At 37.2% G+C, this 22,539-nt stretch overlaps 1 protein-coding gene across 1 annotated transcript in view; it reads left to right on the top strand.

Annotated features, from left to right (window-relative positions):
- The window catches only part of KLHL2 (kelch-like family member 2), a 98,788-nt gene that overhangs the window by 53,736 nt on the left and 22,513 nt on the right, over positions 1-22,539 (top strand). Inside the window, exons 4-6 of the mRNA XM_008589616.1 lie at positions 3,962-4,124; positions 18,206-18,315; positions 21,447-21,563. Of these exons, the coding sequence (XP_008587838.1) occupies positions 3,962-4,124; positions 18,206-18,315; positions 21,447-21,563 (390 nt within the window). The remainder of the gene's footprint in view (positions 1-3,961; positions 4,125-18,205; positions 18,316-21,446; positions 21,564-22,539) is intronic.

Consider the following 22,539-nt stretch of genomic DNA (forward strand, 5'->3'; position numbering starts at 1 on the left):
ATTTAATGTTTTTTTGTACATTGACTCAATTTTTGCTTAAATAAATATACTTGAGAATGTTTATAGTATTTAAATAAATGGAAGGTAACTTTAAAAATATATTTCTAATTGTTAACATATATTTCTGACTATTATCACAAGAATATTTATCTGTGTCATCTAAAATCATTATACCTATTTTGGTTAATATTGCTCCTACAGCAGGCTTGACCTGTTCCACCAGATGTGTGACCTAAAGGAAGTTACCCAACATTTCCCAGCCTCTGTATTTACTTGTATATAATGGGGATAGTGAGGTATTACTGCCCACCAAGTGCTTAACACTGTGCCTGAAATAGAATTACTCAATAACTGGAAGCAACTACAAGAGTTCATTGTTGAAGTGGTTGTTGTCTTTATTACTCTTGCTGAAAAGCACAATATGGGTGATTTAGAAATTATATAAGCACTTTCATTTTGTACCTAGAGATGAGGCTGAAGGTATTAGAAAGAACAATACACCAAAAGGTTGTCAATTTGATTATATCCCTAGTTTTCCATGACTGGCTGTATGACTTGATCAAGCTGTTTAACCCCTCTAGGATTTGGTTTCTTCATCAGACAAATAAGAAGGTTTGATTTGATTTGATCTCAAGACATCCAGCTTACAGGCTGCCAGCTGTCTGAGTGGTTCTGATCATGGATATTGTTCATCTGAAATTGGAGCATTTTTTATTTTGTTTTGTTTTAACTGGCTGTTGAATACACAAAATAAACTAGGAACTTGGTGTGGTCCCAGTTGTTTTCCTGTTTTATTATGAGTGATGGTCACCAGGTGTCATGTTAGCAAGCTGGGTCTGTTAGTAATTATTTTTGAAGCCATACGTAATTAACTACATAATTACGAGCTACTGAAGTTTAGTCCTAGTAAAATTACATCATAAAATTGAGGCCTTTTTGAAGGGTTTACTGACAAAAGAAAAATATGAATAAACTTTTTATACATTTGACTCACATTAAAGTTATTTTTAATATATGTTTGCCAAGCGTGGAACAACTTGACTCATCACTGCCATTAATAAAAAATTATATCTGAATTTCTATGCACATGGACTACTATTGAAATAACTCTTGTATCTCTGACCTAAATGACTCGTTATATCCCTTACAAATCTGAGATTCTGCAATTTTATGAATTTCAATCTAATAAGGTAGAACTGGACTTGGTAGTGATGATGTTGAAATCAAAGCAAAATAAAATCTAAAAAGCCTGCTATATATAGCCGCTTTTTTAGATGGGTGTATATATGTGTGGGTGTTTATGTTAGCATATGTACCAATTACTGATGTTTTTCACCTAAGAATATATCTTAGAAATTGTCCCAACTGTATAGTTTCTTTTTTCTTTTGAATGACTGTAAAGTTTTCCATAGAATGGATGATTATAATTATTTAACCGTTCTCCTTATGATAGACATTTAGGCTTTTTCTAACTTCTGCGATTACCCACAATAATTTTGTAATGATTATCTTGCACATACGAGATTTTGTGCATATATGAGTGTATATGCTGGGTCAGAGGATATGTGCATTTGTAATTTTCGTTGAAATAAACAAATTGTTCTTCATGGAGGTTGAACCAATATATACTCCCATCAACAATGTATGAGGGAACTTCAAAAAGTTCATGGAAAAATACAATTAAAAGATAATATGGATCTTTCCATTAACTTTTTGAGGTATCTTCATGCAAGTGAGCCTGTTTCTGCTCAATCACCCCCCCCCACCCCCCTTCCTTGTTATGAGTTTAAATACTGCTATACTACACTGTGTAGTCTCTGGGAAAATGCTGATTAGATGTGTGTTCATTACTATTTGTGCAAGTTTCATAGAGATTTAATATTCCACTGTGGGCCACTTTCTAAACATACGTATTTGCTGAATTAAATGGCTACACTATTAAGCATCTTGGAATGTACTTTACGTTGCTTCAGAGCACAATTATACCAGAATAGAAAACCTCCAATTTGAAAGTTATCAACATATTAAAGCCTTCCATAGAGATTCATTCTCGTAACATAATGAAACACACTATATATATTATGCAATAGGTTTGGCTATAACAGCATTACAAGTATTTACACTTTCTCTTAAATTCAGAAGGAAAAGACATTATTGTTACATACTGTTTCCATTTTTTTTTAGAGAAAATTAATATTAGTTGGTGGAGTTGGGCTAAAACACCAGAAAAAAAAAATCACCCTTTTAGTCCTTAATTCTGTTAATTACTATCTGATTGTGTATGTGTGCACACATACCCTTAACCCGCCCAGCACACAACACACAGCCTTTAGATCCAAGAGTTAAAGCCTCTGTGCTTCCTTTCAGAAAATAAAAGTAGTTTTACAGAGAGATGTGAGTGCTTTCTTTCTTTTCCATGTTATTTACACAGGTATAGGAAAATCATAAAAGATATTTGTATTGGTCTGTTTCTGTTGCTTATAACAGAATACCTGGAATTGGGTAATTTAGAAAGAAAACGAAATTTATTGCTTACAGTTTCTGAGGCTGGGAAATCCAAAGTCCAGGGAACACATTTGGTGAGGGTCTTGGTAGTAGTAGCGGCAGTGGTGCAGGGTATCACGTTGTGAAATGGTGGAGCAGAGAGTACAGAGAAAGAGACAGACTTTCTCTTCTTTTAAAGCCCTCAAAACCACGCTATGACCACCATTTTTAATCCATTCACTGCGTTATGGTCCTACAATCTAATCACCTCTTCAAGGCCCCATCTTTCAATCACCATAATAGGATTTCACACCCTCTTAACAGTCACAGTGGGGGCTAAGTTTCTAATACATAAAACTTGGGGGACACAATTCAAGCCTCAGGGAGTTTTGGGGGGACATAATTCGATCCACTACAATATTCATAAACTACTGTTTTTTTCTCTGTTCTCTTTGGACTGCAGTGTGGCATATAGGAAAGTCAATTCCTGAAGGAACTTAGAAGGTTTTATTTATTTCTTTATGCTAATGTGATCTTTTCTAAAATTGACCATTGTTCTAAATAGTTGAGAGTTTTTTCTTTTTCTTTTTCTCTTTTGGCTTTTATAAAAGAACAACAGATGTTCAATAACTTTTTAAAATGATGTTTTCCTCCTTAATTTGACTTTCAGTTATGGTCCTTCACTTACAAGGAAAAATGTTTCCATTATTGACCTACTTCAAAAGCAGTTGCAGTGTTGGATATAGTATTTATAGTGAAGATAGTGGTTAAATCTCACAGAATAACTAATACTTAATATAAAATTGCCTGGAGTTGGTCAAATAAAAGTACAAATTTAAAAGTTATTATTAGGTAATTACCTCGTATGTTTTCCTTTTTAGCATATATATTACATTCTAGAGAAACTGTCTGCTTGTAGCTAGAGACTGTTGAATTTAAAATTGTTCTACCTCTAAGAAAGGCGGATTGTTGTGTTATTCAGAGAGTGGAAACACAGGTCTTCAGCAAAGGCTTTATTGTGGTATGTATGACTCTGGGCCCACCCCTTCCCCACAAACAACTGAGGCTCATGACTGCTTGAACTAAGGGAACAAAACTATGTTCATTTAACCGTAGCACCTTAGCATACTAATAATTTGTGTTTTTTTGATGAGGGGAAGTGGATGCCGGGGCTGTTAAATTCAAAGGAACATTTTATTTATTCTTATAAAATGAACCATTTATCTAATATGATCTGATTTCTCTTAAATTCTTGTGACCAAGAAGAGGAGACCTTTGAAAGATTCCATGGAAACTATGGGAATGTAAAGAGTCATCACCATTTTTGCAAATAATTGCTGCATTGGTTTTCTATGAAATATTCAGTGTGGCTGGAGATTATAAGCTATGGCTGGACCTCTTGCACCCTATGTGGAAGCAGTAAATAGAGATGTTTTCCCAACCAAATTGTCTGAGCACGTTTACTTGTGTTTTGCAGGTACTTCTCCCAGCAGCTGGTCTGTTACAGTTACAGGATGTGAAGAAGACTTGCTGTGAATTTTTGGAATCCCAGCTTCACCCTGTCAACTGTTTAGGAATCCGGGCTTTCGCTGATATGCATGCCTGCACAGACCTCCTAAACAAGGCCAACACCTATGCAGGCAAGTGGAATAGACCTCAGCTGAGTTTGAGACTGGGAGGGATCTGGAATTCTTGAGTTCTGATATGGTTCTATGGTGGTCTCTGGAAAGTTGTGTCGTTTTCTGGATTTGAGCTTTATAAAAATACATTAAAAATCTTATGATGGTAGCACTGCATAATTGAAGTATACTCATGAAATTCTGAACTTGAAAAAATAAGCAACAATAAATTTGGCCTGAATAATAGAGTAGCTAGTTTTATGCAAGTATTGAATCGTATGTATTTTTCTTTTAAATTGTCTGGTGACCAGGCATACAAGAAAGTATAAATATTTGAAATTACTTTATCTCAGCAATTTTTTACACCTTTTACTTGCATCCATGAAAACAATTTGGTGGTTTAAAAATCTTCAAAGCAGTGAAATCTAGATGCATTTGGGTGGAGTAGAAAAGCAGACACTAAATATAGGCGGCCCTCTCCTTACACACTGCTTTTCACAAACTCCTACTGACATCTCTCTCTGGCTGAGGGAGGGCCTGTTGCTGTTATCGAGAAGCTATCATTCTGGCTGCTGTGCAGGCCCCTCACACCACCCCCCGTCTCTGCAGTTGGGGAGGAGAAATTCTTGTTATGGCTTTGGATATAGCTAAAGTTCACAGAAGTAATGTGTAATTTATTGTTTTTCGAGTTTATAAACATTTTAAAAATATATATTAAAAGTGATTAGTAGGAAGTTTCTAATTTTTTAAATCATATTTCTGGATGATAAACCTGGTGGAAGTTATAATTCACCATCTGCTTGTAAGACTCTGCACAGTATCTATGAGATCTAGTAGGTTCCTACAGAAGCTTCCATGACCACTGCCCCTTTAATGAGCTCTAGAACCCCAACCTCCCCCAGCCTTCAAATGCAAGAGCCCCTTGTCTAAACACTGCTTCTGTGTGTTTACTTGGAATGTTCAAAGCGGAATCCTCTCTTAAGTTGACAGCAGTACAACTCACAAGTCCCCAGGAAACTTCAGATAGAGTAATCTTTTGATTAGTGTAGAGAAGCCAAGACATTTGAAGAAGTATTTTTTCTGGGGCTTGATTGGTGTTAGCCATGTATCGTTATTTCATGTTACAAGTGCTTAGATTTGAGCACCACATCCGAGCAACAGAGGTAACCATAGTGTTCTTCAGTAAAATGTGTGTGTGTGTGTGTGTGTGTGTGTGTGTGTGTGTGTGCAGTGCACGCATGGAGCACTGAGGAATATTTCTAGAATCCCTATTGCATTTACCAAAGAAATAATGGTTCAAAGTAGTTAGTTGGAAAAAAAACAACACAGTGCTTTAGTAAAGCACAATACTTTTAATAAACTTGAGCTTTGTAGATTTCTGTGGGGTGGCCTGATGGCCTGAGTACCCTTTATAAAATAGTTTCAGTGGGAAAATGTGATCTGAGTTCTAGAGAGCTGATTTATGGATGAGCTTTTAGAACACAGCCCTTCACTAAGTTGGGGAATACCTGTATGTAATGATATGCAGTTCTTTTGAATGCAGTGAGGTGTTCTAAGAAAAACTAAAGACAAATTTGAATTTATCGATGTGTTCCAATGCAACCGATTCTGTTTTTCAGCTAAGTAGAAAATATTCCCTCCAAAGGCAAACTCCATTAACTGCTTGACAAAAGGTGTCTGCTGTAAATGACTTATATTAGAAAAACCAGGGAGGCTTGTATATTTTAGGAGTAGTTTTTTTCTGCATGAAGCAATCACTATTTAACATTTTGTCTTTCTTGAACTGCTAGTTGTCTCCATAGTAGCTTGATAAATGTTATTGATTCTTAACAAGTGGTGGTGGTAGTGGGGCACACCTGAGAAGAGAATGAATAAAGTAGGATTAATGCAAATGATGTCCAAACATATTGCATATGATGTCCTGGAACTCTTAGTTTTGCTTATATTAGAACCAGCTCATTTACTGTGTTTTTAGGAAATAATTAGCTTTTATTGTTTCTTTCTCATATTTAAAACCTTAAATTAATTATAGTATCTTACAAAATATGAAAAAACTTCCACCAGAATTAGAACACCTCTATATCTTAGTCTGAAGAGTCCTTCTTCATAAATATGCCAAGAACTTTTCATAGAAAAATTGTTTTTACTTTCAGGAAAGTTATAAAGAAACATTGATTCTTCATTTTTAATACACCATATTTTAAATCAGAGTCTAGTCTTAATGATTACTGTTTTTATACTATGCTTCTGGATCTTGTATTTGCTTGAGTTTCTTAGGTTTATAGGTCGTATTTTAAACCGTCTTCTGTAACGAAAGGCCACAAACACATAGAAAAATGGAAGAGCTCTCATCATCCAATTTAAACAGTTGTCAGCTCATGGATAATCTTGTTTCAGCTGTAACCCTCTTTACTTCCTCCTCCTCTGCTGTTATTCTTTGTATGTAAACTTTTTAATGAAGTATAATATGCATACAGAAAAGTGCAAAAGTAATAAGCTTACAGCATGATGAATTTTATGCATCCTTTTGTATTATTTCGAAGCAGTTTTCATATTGCATCTATATATTTCATCCTTATGTTTTTAAACAAGTGCTGTTACAAAGAATATCCTCATGTAGTAAAGTAATTTCCATATTTTTGGTGTGCTAATAACTACAGGTTGAGCATCCATAATCCAAAATCCGAAATGCTCTAAAATCTGAAACTTTTAAAGGAAATGCTCATTGGAGCCTATAGGATTTTGGATTTTCAAAGTAGGGATGCTTAACCTGTATGTATGCTGCAGATGTTCCAAAATCTGAAAAAAAATTGAAATCTGAAATGCTTCTTGGTCGCAAGCATTTCAGATAAGGCATACCCAACCTGTAGTTACAGCAAGCTTTCTAACTAAGATAAATAATCTAGAATAATACTAAAAAACAGTTGTTCTTCATAGTGGTAGAGGTGTCGTTTATATTTTAAGCTAAAACATGGAGAGGTAAGTCATCCATGCAGAGAGGTGTCTGTAGCTCTCTTTTTCTGCCATAAACAAATAATTGTCTTTTAGTTTGTCTTTGTGTACTTTGTTTCCAGAAAATCTGCCCAGACTCCTAAACTACTTTCAAGTCAGATCATATAGCATGTGAAAAGATCTGAGAGAGTGAGGTGGGGGCAGGCAGTGACAATAGAGCAAGTTAACATCTTTCTTTTTCCTGTCTTAGGCAGTGGGCTGAGCCTATGACAGCCTTATCTAGGCAAGAAAGAAAAGAAGGAAAGAAAGAAAGAAATAGCAGTACAAGAGTCAGTACATACATATGTACAGACATATGTACATGGTAAGGGGGAAGACAGAGGAGTTGAGGGAGAGAAAGGGTAGGTGAGGAAAGAAAGCCTGCACAACTTCAGGGTACTTTCCGACCCAAGGTGGGATGTGCACGAGAGCCTAGTGCAGTCCTCTTATCATTCAGAAACTCACCAGAGATTCTGGACCTAAGATCTGCTACATTGTTTTCTCTGACAGATTGGAACTGAGCTTTCTAGTATTCGTTATAATTAAATTACATTGTACAGATACAATAAAAGAAGGTGTTCCATGGAAATCTTTTCCATGAACTCATACTTATTTTTAATAATATCAGCATCTTTAGAGAAAAGTGAAAATGTGAGAAAGTAAGTGGGGAGGCTACAGAGTCTGAGCAGGGGAGGGTATGAAATCCAAGCTGCTCATCCTGATGGGCTCTCATGGCTTCAGCAGCATGGTGCTGACGGTCACAGCCCATCACTCTGGCCCACGCTGCTCTCCAAGGCACGCAGTGAACAGTTTAAACCAGTGACGGCTGAGGGTAACCAGGCCAGCCAGGTTAAGTGACCTGAATTTTGAAGCATGGTATTCTGGACTAGTTGGCATTTATTATGCTCTCAAATGATTATTTTCTTGGCTGAAAAACTGTGTGGAATTATTTTTTGCTTCATATCTACAAATGAAAATTTTCACAGTTAACTCCACATATACTGACTTATGTGGAAAATGCTGGTTTTGGACTCTCTTAGTTCTCATGTTTTTTGGGTGGTATCCATGTTTTAACCATTTCTCAAATCATTAGGACCTTTGTTTTTAGTATTTTTGGCTGGCCAGAAATATAAAGTTGATAAAAATTGAGCTAATTGTTTTAGATTTTATGGTTCTAGCAAAAGACTCTTTTGGAAATACATTGAAATAGGAATTTTATTTAACCTTCCTTGGTGATAACCAAGCATTGCCAGGGGTTGAGTTTTGAGAATTTCAAGCAAATTTAAGGGAAAAAATAGTTTTAGATTCATAGTCATTCCTATACCTCACCACTCCCCATACTGAGAATTTGAGAAACCACTGAATTCCAGTTTTCACTGACCTTTGGGGAAATTTGCAGTATCCTTTTCAAGCTATTGCTCTACCTGAAATTCTAGGGTTGGTAAACTCTCATTTCTCAGTAACAGGACTACCTGTAAAGAATTCCTCTTCTCCAGTCACTAATGTGCTTTCAGTTTATTTCCTATTCTCTTCTTGCTCTTAATGCTATTATCTGTTTATATAAATATATCCCAGGCCCCAATGGTAGTAACTTCCTTTACTCAGGCCTATCCAGGCACCCCACACTGTCCTACTTCTAGCCTTTCCACTAGGCCTGTATAATGATCAAACTTTTTTATATGCCCAACTGTTTTCATGTGTGTCCTCTCTCCCTTTGTCTTAAATGAAACTTAGCTTTTTTCCAGCAAACCTGCATGTTGAGGGCAAACTTCTTTAGGGGTCGACACCCCCAACTTACTTGGAAGGTTGGTAGAGGGCTAGTACTTCCATACAATTGTTCTCTCACTGTCCCTAGCCTTGATTCTACACTGGCTGGCTGGTGTTCTACAGCATTCTCTCTGCAGCTCGTTTTCTGGCCTCCAGGCATGCTTCTCTGTCTTTGACACCTAGATTATCTTTTCCCTCAATACTTTGTTTCTCCTGCTGTCAACAACGTCAGAATCTAGACTGTTGGTTGACTCACCGGTATTAGAGCTCCAAGGTCTTAACTTTTGTGCTGATCATATTTCTACCTTCTCATTTTCTTGTATTTCTTCATAAATCTGTGCTCTCTGGTCCCAGTTCTCCCACCAGCTCTTGGTTATTCAGCTTAGACCCAATAGTCAGTCATTTCAAAGCTACCTTCTTTATGTGCCTGCCGTAGCCCAAACTGCTGTGGGTTATAGATAACAGGCTCAATATGATTTAACCCCTGCTTATAAGGAGTTTATAGTCCAATAATAGTAACCTCACACCTAAATGAAGTATATTTGGATTATGCATTTTTCTCTGTAAAAGCAGTTTATTACAACATTTTCTTCTGCAGAAAATGTACTTTAATCATTTGCCCAGCTTTCTATAATTTAGGCTGGGAATCCCTGCTTGGCATAAACATTTGTCAGAATAGGCCGTGATTTGAATGCTGCCCTCTTGAAAGAAACTTTGTGTTGAGTGAGTGGTTTTAATAATAGTATTACTAGTCTTGACTATGTGATATGCACACTAAAAATAGATGCTGATTATTTGAGAGTGTATTGCAATGTTAATTTATTGATACAGAAGATTCTTCCTTTGGAGAACTGTGAAAGCACTTGATGTAGAGTGCTTCTTAACTGAAGCCCTGCTGACTTAAATGATGCTTCTTAAAATAATTAATCATTTTTTTTTGTCTTTTTTCGTGACCGGTAACGGGATCGCAACCCTCGGTGTCGCGCCCGTACCGCGACCGGCAATGGGATCGCAACCCTCAGTGTCGCGCCCGAACCACGCTCAACCAGTGAGTGAGCGGACCGGTCTCTATATGGGATCCGAACCCTCGGCAGCTCCCGCCGCGCTCCGAAGCGCTGCACTCTACCGAGTGCGCCACCAGGCTGGCCCAAGAATTAATCATTTTTAACATTCTTTCACTCATTACGGTCCTCTTTTATTTATTTTTTTAGAGTCTTCTTTTAATAAACTACATGCAATCTCTGCTTTGTTGACAGTTTTCTAGATGAGTTAGCTGTTTCAGGTTGCGCTAAATCTGCCTGTATGAATGGAACTGCTGGAGATAGATACATGAATTTTTTTCCCCTAAAGATCGATAGTATTGAGAGTCAGAGAATCACAGAGTGTTAGCACTTGTAGGGATTCTTATCAGTTATCTAATCTAACACTTCTGTTTTATTAATTAGGAAGGTGAAGATCAGATATATTTCTATTTTCCCCAAAACACTTTTTCTATCAGGGATGAGCTCTTTGTGGATCTAAGATACTGTTGTTATCCATGAACTTGCCCTCACTTCTCAGAAGGGATTCTGCATTAGGGTGAGTATAGAGGAGTTATAGAGACCCCTCATGGCATTTAATTTTGATCAAAAAAAGTGCTTCATATTTAGAAATCAAATACAAAGCATACCTTATACCTTATTTTAGGGCACAAAACAGAACAGGTAAGACTTTGGATGTATATTGTTGATTTCATTGAACTTAATTGGGGATGAGAAACCCAGCCTGATGAGCCCTATTGACCTGGTATGACAAATCCTAGGGATTGTCTTATTTCTTGATAAGCTTATTTTATTTGCTGGAGGGAAGCAAACAGGAAAGTTCAACTGCTGTAGAGAGTGAGGGAGAATCCTGATATATATGAGAAAGAATGTATATGTATATTGTATGTTGTATATGTGCAGTCTGTGTGTTTAATGTATATTGCATATTGACGGCATTGTCTTTATGACTGGGAATTATTATGCCCTATTGCAGTTATGGTATTTGTGAGCACCATGCTCTCCCAAGTGAGCGAACCGGCCATCCCTATATGGGATCCGAACCCGTGGCCTTGGTGTTATCAGCACCACACTCTGTAGTTATGGTATTTGTTCTAAGAGAAGGTACTGATTATTAAATGCCTAGGTTGGGCTTTATTCAGTGGCCGGTGGTAAATACTGAAGGCAAATTACTAATGTCACAATGAACCTTTGTGCTATGAGCAGAATGATCTGTCAGTATGTGTGTGAAAGCATTGGAAGCCATAGTTGAGGTTGGTAATAGGGTGAGAACTAGGGTAATGAAGATAGAGAGAAGGTGAATGAAGCAAGATCGCAGATACGGGAACCAACCCTAGATACGGGAACCAACCCTGGATGTGGGTAGAAACAGATTAAACTCTGAGATGACCTGCTCTTTAGAGTTACATCTTAGGTACATTTTAGTGTGTGCATATTTATTGCCAGTGTGCGGTAGCTGCTGCTTTTTAGTGTACCTTACAGTAAGTTGGATAAGAACTCATTTGGTGAAAGGAGGAATTTCTTACCTCAACTTTTTGACAGGGATTATACTTGTATTGTCCAAATTAATTCAAAGATGTTAGGGTTTTAGTTGATCATGTATTCAATAGAAAGATGTAAAGTTATTATCCCACTCTGATCTGCCCAGGTCAAACTATAGCTATGAAACTGAGCTCATTTTCTGGTTCCGTGTTTTGAAAGGGACTGATGAAGTAAAGCCCTGAATTCATAGCCAGGATGATGATGAAGATCCCAAGCCATGTTATACAAGGAGTAGTCGAAATACTTAGGAGTGTATGGACCATGGAAAGAAAAATTGGGAAAATACAATGCTCACTGTAAAATTTCGAAGGAATTTCATAAGAGGCGGATTAGTCTATTAGCTATGGTAGGTAGAAATAACATCATTGTTACAAAATAAGAGGGAGAAAGATTTTAGTGCAACATAAAGAAGAACTGCTACTACTAATAAGTGTTCAGGAATGATGTGACTGTTTGCTGTGTTTTTGATGTGTGCAAACTATAACCAGATAACCATTTATTATGAAAATTTTGGAGGCCACTCATCAGAAAAGTTGTGTCAGGAACCTTTCAGATCCCTTATACCACTAAATCTTACTATTTCTGTGGCATTACTGAGAAAAAATCAACAGGATTTGTGCAACAATTCATATTAAGAGTTAGAGAGGACGGGATTGGGGAGAGGGGACAGGGAGTTGTTGAATGGTTGTAGAGTTTTGTATTTGCAAGATGAAAAAGTTCTGGAGATCTGTTTCACAACAATGTGAATATACTTACACTACTGAATTGTTCACTTAAACATGGTTAAGGTGGTAAATTTTATGTGCTTTTACCACAATTGAAAAGAAAGAGAGGGAGGAAGGGAGAGAGGAACCACTGAGACCAAGCCTTGGAATCAGACTAGAGAGTAGAGCCATTGAGGCACAAAGGAAATACAGGAGGTTGAGCTGTGTCTGGAGAAAGGCACTGGAATTGTTTGAAGTGGAGATAGGTCTTGGTCTTGTTTGCTTGGAGGAGGATCAGCAGAGAAGTACAATATTAATTTACAGGTTCTCAGACTAGGCAAGTTGTTTAGCAACAGCAAAGACAGCTTGGCCAAAGGAAGAACTTGATTTATTTTGAGAAGAAAATTAGCAGACACAGCCAGAGAATCTTTATCAAGCATTAGGCCAAGGAGTAAAGCAAAGCCATCAATGGAAAAATGCACAGTGATGAAAAAGTCAGACCACAGAGATCAAAACAGGCCAAGATAAGTGGCCTAAGGCAGGAAATAATGTGAGGGCTTTGGACTACTGCTTGTATGTTATGCTGGGTGCATGGGGTGGGAGTGGATTTGCCTGTTTAAGAGAGTCGTGATGGTTAGATCATATTCATATGGAGACGAACAGACAGCTGGAAGTGAAACATTGGAATTTGGGAGAGTGGGAGCAAACAAGTTGGGGTGATAGTTAAAGGTAACTGGGAACGTGAATGTAGATGAGATTGTTAAAGGAGAATGAGCAGAGAATCAAAAGGGCCTCACGGCAGGGGGGAAGATAGGTAACACTTAGTTTTAGGGAACTGAAGGAAGCAGATTGCTAGTGAGAAACAGAGCAAAAGATATAGAATCCAGACCAGGAGAGACTGTCATTAGGGTTAAACACTACAGAGGGGTTTGAGAAAGACTAATCCCAAGAAAAGGACTTCCAGAGAACAATTTCAGAGGAAGGGTGGGTCAGAGGCTGTATCAGATAAAGGCATGTGAGTGCAGGAAAATGGAGAGGTTTCAGCATTAAGATCTGCTTTCAGGAAGTTTGGTATGAAGACCCGCACAGTACAGTGGCCAAACGTGAGGGTGTAGACCAGTGATTTTTCTTTTTTAGCATAGCAGATACTTGTCACCTGAAGTAAAGACAATAAAATGCATGGACTCTCTGCAGCCACGTTTGCTTTCTCACGGGGCAAGGAAACCAGTTGGGCCTAGTTGTTTGTTTTAATTTTAATCACTAATGTTTTCTTGTGGTTTTTTATTTTTTTAAATTTTGGTAAAAAACACATAAGATTTACCACCTTATTCATTTTTAAGTGTACGATTCAGTACTGTTACACATAGTATTCACATTGTTGTGAAGCAGATCTCCAGAACTTTTTCATCTTGCAAAATGAAACTTTGTACCCTTTAAACAACATCTCTCCCTTTCCACCAAATATTATTCTACTTTATGTTTCTATGAATTTGATTCCTTTAGATACTGCATATTAGTAGAATCATATAGTATTTGTCTTTTTGTGACTAGCTTGCTACACTTAGCATAATATCTTCAAGCTTCATCCATGATGTAACATATAACAGGATTTCCTTCCTTTTTAAGGTTGAATAATATTCCATTGTGTGTGTGTGTGTGTGCATACACACATACATATATCCACATACACACACCAATTTCATTTATCTGTTTATTCATCAATAGATATTCGGGTTGCTTCCACCTCTTGGCTATTGTGAATAATGCTGCCTTGAACATGGGTATGCAAATAACTCTTGAAAACCCTGCTTTCAATTCTTTTGGATATATACCCACATATACCCAGAAGCAGGATTTCTGGATCATATGCTAGTTCTACTTTTAATTTTTTGAGGAAGCATCATACTGTTTTTTATAGTAGTCTCACCATTTTACAATCCCACCACAGTGCAAAAGGATGCCAGTTTTTCCACATCTGTCAGTATTTGTTATTTTCTGGTTTGTTTGTTTTATAGTAGCCATCCTAATGGGTGTGAGGTGATATCTTATTGTGGTTTTGATTTGCACTCTCTGATGATTAGTGATGTATCTTTTCATATGCTTATTGGCTATTTGTATATCATCTTTGGAGAAATGTCTATTGAAGCCTTTTGCTCATTTTTTAATTGGGTTATTTGATTTTATTTTTATATTCTGGATATTAACTCCTTATCATATATGTGATTTGCAAATATTTTCTTCCATTTCACAGGTTGCCTTTTCGCTATATTATGTCCTTTGATACACAAAACTTTTAAGTTTGTTGTAGTCTCGTCTCTTTTTTCTTCTGTTGCCTGTGCTTTTGGTGTCATGTACAAGAAATCATTGCCAAAACTAATGTTATGAAGCTTTTCTCCTATGTTTACTTCCAGGAGTTTTATAGTTTTTGGTCTTACATTTAGATTCTTAATCCATTTTGAATTAATTTTTGAATATGGTATTGTAAAGCTACTTTTACCTGCCCGTAATCCTGCCGACTGGGCCAATTGTCGAGCTAGGGCTGGGTCTGGAGCTCACAGACACCTCAGGCCCTTTGTCCAGACTGGGTCACAAACCCTTCACATGCCAGACTGGGTCCCCAGACCCCTCACATGCCAGGCTGGGTCATCAGCCCCCTCACATGCAGGTATATGAGCTAGGTAACTGGCAGACAGGTCCTTGGAAGTTGGAAAGCATGGCTGTGCGAAGCGACATCTGCCTGAGTCAGTCGCTAGCCAGGTGGCGGCACCGTGCTTGCGTACCAACTCCACCCACCCGCATACGCCCTGTACACTGGACCACCCCCGGCCGGCCCTGAGGTTAGGGACCTGACTAAACTATTTTATTTTTCCAACAGGAAAAATTCTTTTCCATGTGGAAATTCAATTTTCCCAGCATCATTTGTTGAAGAGACTGTCTTCTCCCTATTTAGTGGTCTTGGCACCCTTGTCAAAGATCATTTTTGCCATATATGTGTGAGGGCTTAAAAATATTTGAAGGTATATATTGATAAACTCTTCCTTTCACCCTTCCTTATTTCTCTCCTCCTAAAGGTAATCACTATGGCTAGTTTCTGGATTTTGTTTTGTTTTTTGGGTGGGGGGGGGAGGCTAGGTAATTCATTCACATTACAATATATAACAAACAATATAAAAAGCTCTCCACTGAAAAAATTTGTTTCCACTCTTCTCCTACTTCCCTCCTTAATGCCCTCTATAGGTAACTTTTTATTAGTTACTTTTATATCTTTCTAGTGTATAAAGTCTTCTCTCTCCCCCTTCTTACACAGAAAGTAACTAACATGCTATATATACTGTTCTGTGCCTTTTTTAAAAGTTGGCATTATTTCCTAAAGCTTTATCAAATCATGAGCTTCCTTGTTATGTTTTCGAACTTGGCGGAATATTCCATTGTGCAGATGTACTGCATTTTAACTAATGCCTACCGATGAACTCTCATTTGTAATTACTAAAAACAGTGCTGCCGTGAATAACTTAAGGGTGTGTCATTTCATAAGTGGCCAAGTATCTGTCCAGGATGAGATTTCAGAAGTGCTCTCTGTAGAGCTTGTACTGATTTGTACTCCTACAGCATTATAAACGGCACACGGTTTCATAGTATGGTTTTGTTTTTGTTTTGTTTTGTTTTTTTAACTTTGGTCTTCATGGTTTTGTGGCTTGAGTCCAGGGAGGAAATGCACATGTTATATCATTTTTATTAGTAGTGGTGATAATATAAGAGCTTTTAACGTTACAGACTAAGTATCAAAGAGACAAACAGTGATTTGCATCAAGTGCAGGTAAAGTAACAGGTGGGAAGCACTGACATTGTTGCTTCTCTTCCCACAGAGTTCCTGTGAGCCAGTTTCTGTCCAAACTGGTTTTCAGTTGCTTTTTGGTACCTAGAAATTTGAATACATATATAGGAATCTTAAAATTGAGAATTGCCACTATTAGTCATATCAGATTCATATTATTTTTAACAGTTTAAAAAAAAACAGACCCAAGAGTTTACTGACTGATTCATTCATAAAATGATATTGTTAGGAGGCCATGATTTTTTAAAATATGTGTTAGAGAAGTAGCTTGCCTTATGGAAAGTGTCTCACATAAATTGACTACAATTTGTGGTCTTATCTCACCCAAAGCAGTTCTTTCTTAAATTACCAAGAGATTCCCTTTAGATATGTGTTTTGGGTTTTATATAACAACTTTGTACCGTTCCTTTGACCCTTAAAAGTTTGATATCAGCTGTTTTTCTCTTAACAAATACAGAATTAAACTTTTTCCCTTTCAAATGACAAGTTTTGCTTTATTTTAGTTGAAGGTTATTAGTTATAGGTACTTCCTAAACCATTAGTTTATTTAATCCTCACAGCAGGCATGATGTTTAGGTATCAGGGAAGGTATTTTTATTATTCTCATTTTACGGATGAAGAAACCAACACTTATAGAAATTACATAATTGCCCAAGGTTGTACTAACTTGCATGTGGCAGAGCTGGGATTCAAGCCTCATATGTCTGACTCCAACACCCAAACTGTTACTGGAGGAGAGGGTCCGGGGAGGTCAGATAGCTGAACTCAACCCTGTTCTCTACCTGGTTCTTGACTCTGCCACAGGAAAGAATTCAAAAGCAGAGTCAGAGTAGAAAGTGAAACCAAGTTGAATAGAACGAGTAGGAAATACACACTTCACAGGCAAAGTGACGGCTGGCTTGAGAGTGAGCAGCAGCCCTGTTTTGTCATGGAGTCGAGTTGTTATAGTTGGCTACCTATACATATTCATGTTGTCTATGAATATTTAAGTAGAGCAGTGGTTTCTGGTTATGTAACCCTTATGTAACTCCAGCCTTGTGTGTGCTCTGTTTCTTTTGGAGCATGCTCAGTGCTCAGTGGTCAAATTACAGCATATACACCAAGTATACTTAAAATATACTTGGTGCTCTCTAGCACCTCCAGTGGAAGGTTATTCAAGGACAGACTCCTTTTTACTGAGCATGCTTGATTCCTGAAATTGGTCAAACTTGCCCCCTGCAGTCTCAATCTTCCTGTATTGGTGCTAAAAATAGGTGCAACGTGCAACAGTAACTCAGGGCCCAGAGGAGGGGCCTGAGACTATGGGGAGTGGTTTGAAATTTAGGGGCGTGGCCTGAGACCCAGACTCCGGCAAACTGAGCTCTTTCTATCTTAAACCCACCACATTCCCTTGTGAGCTCATACTTTATGAGTGAGAGAGAGATTTGCAGGAAAGGTTATTTTGTAAGTAATTCTTTGTAAGTTTTAAAATCATTAATTATTTTATTAGAGTTTTTTCCTTTTTTTGGGAGGAGTGCCCATATTTGTGAAATCAAAGAAAGGTTTTTTTTTTTTAGTATTTTAACAATTGCTAATTTTACTAGTTTCTGGAAAGGGGTCAAGGTATGAAATCATATTATCTGTTGCCCAAATAAACTTACATGAGTTATAAGCTTATGTGGAATTCAGAGCTATCTATATCATAAACCTATTCTGTTTCCTTTTTTAAGTCATGTTTTAGGTCATGTTTTCAGATTGACCAGCATTTAAATTTTCTTTGTTTAGTTTAGTTTTTAAATGAAGCAGTGTTTTCTTCCTTACTCTGTAATATTTTATAGCCCTCTAATATTTTAGGTAATACATTCAAGTATGTGAATGTATATCACCATGTGACCTATCTGATTTATGTGATCAGAAGGTTTTACAAATTTAAGTACTGATAATGTCATCATCATATAATGAATAAAACAGAAGTGATTTACGTAAGTGGGTGTACATTAAGTAAGTGTACTTTCCTACCTGTGCTGCTTCTTTGCTATAGTATAAACAAATCACTTGAGATACTTCCCCAAGCATCTCTGAGTTTGTTCAGGTTTTTCTTATAGGTTCTTGCCTAGAAGAAGTATGGTTGGTTTTCTCATTCCTAGGTTGGATTGAGTTAAGAAACACCTCTTTTTTAAGTAGTTTGAACATATGGTAACGGAAAGTCGATGTTAATGGATTTTCTTTTTAATCCCCTAACAGAGCAACATTTTGCGGATGTTGTACTTAGTGAAGAATTTCTCAATCTTGGCATTGAACAAGTGTGTAGCTTAATCTCAAGTGACAAACTTACCATTTCCTCTGAAGAGAAGGTAAGTATATTTTTCTTTTCCCAGTGTACAGTGATACAGTATACTTCTTTTTTTATTTTGCTTCGTTTTTTAACTTTGATCTGGAAGTTAAAAAACTTAGCTAGTCGACTTGTTGATTGTTTTTGTAAATTACTCTGTTTCTTCTCTTCTTGGGAGTCACTAAATTGTTAGATATTAGAGTTTTGTACTTGAATCCACAGCAAGAGCTTGCAAACATTAAACTATCTGAAGCAAGTGCCTCTTGGAAAACAGGTTTCTTCCTACAATTAGATACCTGTAAAAATTGCGATCTAAACACAGTATTTCTCACTATTTTCACCATCTTCTGAGTTGAAAGATTTTACCTAGGGTGGCAAAGTTTTGCTAGTTCCAGACTGAACGTCCTTGATTGTAGTATTCCTTTAGGTTGGTTCTTTGTGACTTACATCTCACCCCTACCAGCGTTTCTTTCCTTCTTTTCAGAGCACTGTGTAGCAGCTGCTTCTGGTTATAGCCTTCTGTCTCGCCACATTTTTTGTTGCCTTTGTCAGCTACCTGCACCTTTCATGTAGTTGGAGAGAGAAGCTTCTCTTAGTGAGCTTTTTTTCTTTGGGTGGTTTCGTAGCACATGGGAATCAGGGTACAAAAGTTTGTGAAAAGAGGAAATGTGCTGAAAGGGAATGAAACCTGAGTTTCTCCTTTGTGTGCTTTGCATTTAAAGTTGTATAAAACTCTGATTCTATTTCTCAAGGATATTCATGCCACCTGGGAATAAAAAGACAGTTACTCTAATATATACTATAAGAGAAAATATGTGACAGTGTTTATGAGATATATAATTTTAGTACTCTAGGAATACAGAGGAGGATGGCATTGCTATTCACCTTTAATGGACGTATATTGAGTGCCTACAATGTACCAGACACTCCCATGGGGTCCTAGATATGAGAAGAATAACACGATAGAATTCTTTACTCATACACTAGTGGGATAACCAGTGAAGTAAATAAATGATTACAGAATGCTGTAAGGGGTATTGTAGGAGCATTTAATGTGGCAATGGGTGGGGATGGTAGTTCAGCTTGGTTCAGATATATGGTCCAAGTCTTTAAAAATTAATATTAGTTTGCCAGGGAAGTAGGCATGGCTGGGAATGGGAAGGGCATTCCAGATAGAGGGAACAGAGTATGCACATGTAAAGAGGTGTGAAAAAATAATTGCATTCAGTTCGTTCAGTGTGATTGGAGTTTAGAATATGTTTGGGAGAATGGTAGGAGATAAAGCGGGAAGATGGCATAATAAAATATCTTCTCAGCTGTATTAAAGAAAATTAACTTTATCATAGTGATGCAGAGCCTCTAAAGGGTTTTAAGCAAGATGAGTATACCATGGTAAGATCTGCATTGTGGAAATATCATGAGGGCTGTTCTGGTTTTCTGAGACCTAACAAACCACCCCAAAATGTAGTGGCATAAACAATAACCATTTTATTGTGCTTACAATTCTAAGGTCAGAATTCATGCAGGGTGCAATAGGGACAGTTTGTCTCTGCTCCACAGTGTCTCAGGCTTCAGCTGAGGTGGCCCAAGTGGCTGGAGATATCAGGCATGGTTTTCCTGGAGCCACAGATCTGGGGCTTCAGTTCTTCTGCACATGGTATCTTGTGGGTCTGGAATGTCCAAGATGGCTCCTTCACTCACTTGTCTGGCACTTGAGCTGCTGATCTCTTTTTCTCTCAGTCTCCCTATTTCTTCCCTCCCTTCCTTCTCTATAGCTTGTTTGGGTTTCTCATAGCATGGTGGTTTCAAGTAATTAGACTTCTTATATGACATCTGGAATGTCCCAAATAAGCATTTCAAGAAACCGGGGTAAAAGCTACAAATCTTCTTATGACCCAGCTTCAGAAGTCACACCGCATCATTTCCAGCACACTCTATTGGTTATACAGTGTCAGCTTAGATTCAGTTTGCAAAGTTATTAGGTAAGGGTGTGGGTCCCAGGAGATGTAGTTTATTAGGAGCCCATCTTTGGAGACTGGCTGTCTTGGTGATGTGCAGAATGGACCAAAAGTGAGGTGAGGACCAGACAGGAGGATGTTGAAATCATGCCAGTGAACAGCAGGATCTGATGTAGGACAGTAGAAGCAGGGGTGGAGAGAAGACAACTGAGGAATAGTAGATAGAATTGATAGAATGCAGACTGTCTTGTTCACTTCCTTATCTCTAGGCACACTGAGGTGCTTGATAAATACTTGTTGATGGAATAAATTAAGGAGGGATATTAATTATAATGTGCATTATTTTTAGTTTCTTGCTCTATTCCTGTATCAGAATAACCTATTTTTGCTCCCAATAATCCATTTGCGTATTGTCAAACATTTTCTTCAACCTTTTAAAGATTACAGGTGATATATTCATCAGTCTGGAAGGAAATTATGTAGACAAACACTGTCTTCATTATTAGTTTATTAGCTTTCTCATAGGTATATAAATAGTAATGCCCTGTTTACTTAGCTTGTAAAAAAAATTTCAACATATTACATTTAATATTTTCTACTCTTGTGAAAGAGCAGAGTTAATCTGTTCTGTAAACCCTTGATTTGTAAGTGTGTGGTCCAATATTTGTTTGTAAACCTAAAGGAAAAGCCAAAAATGGGTTGTTCATAAGGGTACATAATTTTCATTCTAGAAAATCACTTTGCTTTATTATTTTGGGTGCTTTATTCCAAAGAGACTTGAGATTTAAGTCTGCATTAAGTAGAACTACATTCAATTTGGAAAGGTTATCAACAGTGAAATAGTTCCTATATCACTGAATTATCACACCTACCATTCAAGATAAATAAGATTAGATAATATATTGGTAAAATGCTTCATAAATACCAAATGAAAAGTACTTACTAAAAACACTACAGTACTAAAGATTTTACTTATAAAGTACTAACTAAATAAAATATTAAAAAAAAGAAAGAAATGGAGTGAATGGCTTTCTAAGTACATTGCAAGTCAGGATTTTAAAAAAATTGAAGCCCTAGATTAAACTTGGATGTTTTAGCAAGAGCTGTATGTAAAACGTAGTCTCATCATATTTTATCCAGATGCCTTGGTACATAACTCATTACTTATTTTTCCTTTCCCCATATTTTCTGCAAGGTATTTGAAGCAGTAATAGCTTGGGTGAACCATGACAAGGATGTGAGGCAAGAGTTTATGGCTCGGCTGATGGAACATGTTCGGTTACCTTTGCTTCCTCGAGAATATTTAGTTCAGGTAATTGCATATGCAAAACATGCGAATACACATAGCACTGTGTTATTGGCCTTACAGCATGGAGATCTCCATCACACAGTGATAACAGCTGTAGAGTACAGATCCGTGGAGTGCAGGACAGGACAGTAAAGACGCCTGTAGTTTTTGGCAGCTTCTCCCTGTTAGACCATTCCCCATTCTTAGAAATTTGCTTTTGCCCCTATTTCTAATTTAGATAAGCAAGTACTAGAGCTTATCCAGGTTGTATTTGTGGTCATTTACATACATGTAAATAAATGTGCCTGTGGCTCTGTGTTATTGCTCTCTTTTCCTTTTTTGCTTTTTTTCCCTTTTGATATCTCTTCTAATTCCCCTACAGAAATGGAATTTTGAGATTTGACCCAAATACTGTTTAATTCAACTTCATAATTTCACAATGGCATGCTTTTGGTTTCTATCTTTATTTCTAAGCTGAGGAAAAACAGGTTATTTGAAATAAATAGGAATAAATGATTCTTTAGTAGTCCCTGCACAATTTTAAATTTACTCTTTACTATTAGCATCCTACTAGGAACTTTTCAGCATTATTTTTATGATTGAAACCATCTAAAGAAACTTTTTTATTAAGAGATTAGATCTGAGGAAATGCAAATCAAAACTACACTGAGATACCATCTCACCCCAGTTAGGATGGCTAAACTCCAAAAGACTCTGAGCGATAAATGCTTGCGAGGTTGCGGAGAAAAAGGAACTCTCATACATTGTTGGTGGGACTGCAAAATGGTGCAGCATCTATGGAAAATGGTATGGAGGTTCTTCAAACAATTGCAGATAGATCTGCCATATGACCGAGCTATCCCACTGCTGGGAATATATCCAAAGGAATGGAAATCATCAAGTCGAAGGTATACCTGTTCCCCAATGTTCATTGCAGCACTCTTTACAATAGCCAAGAGTTGGAACCAGCCCAAATGTCCATCATTGGATGAGTGGATAC

This window comes from Galeopterus variegatus, unplaced genomic scaffold (genome assembly GCF_000696425.1).
Source record: "Galeopterus variegatus unplaced genomic scaffold, G_variegatus-3.0.2 Scaffold5555, whole genome shotgun sequence".
NCBI lineage: Eukaryota > Metazoa > Chordata > Mammalia > Dermoptera > Cynocephalidae > Galeopterus > Galeopterus variegatus.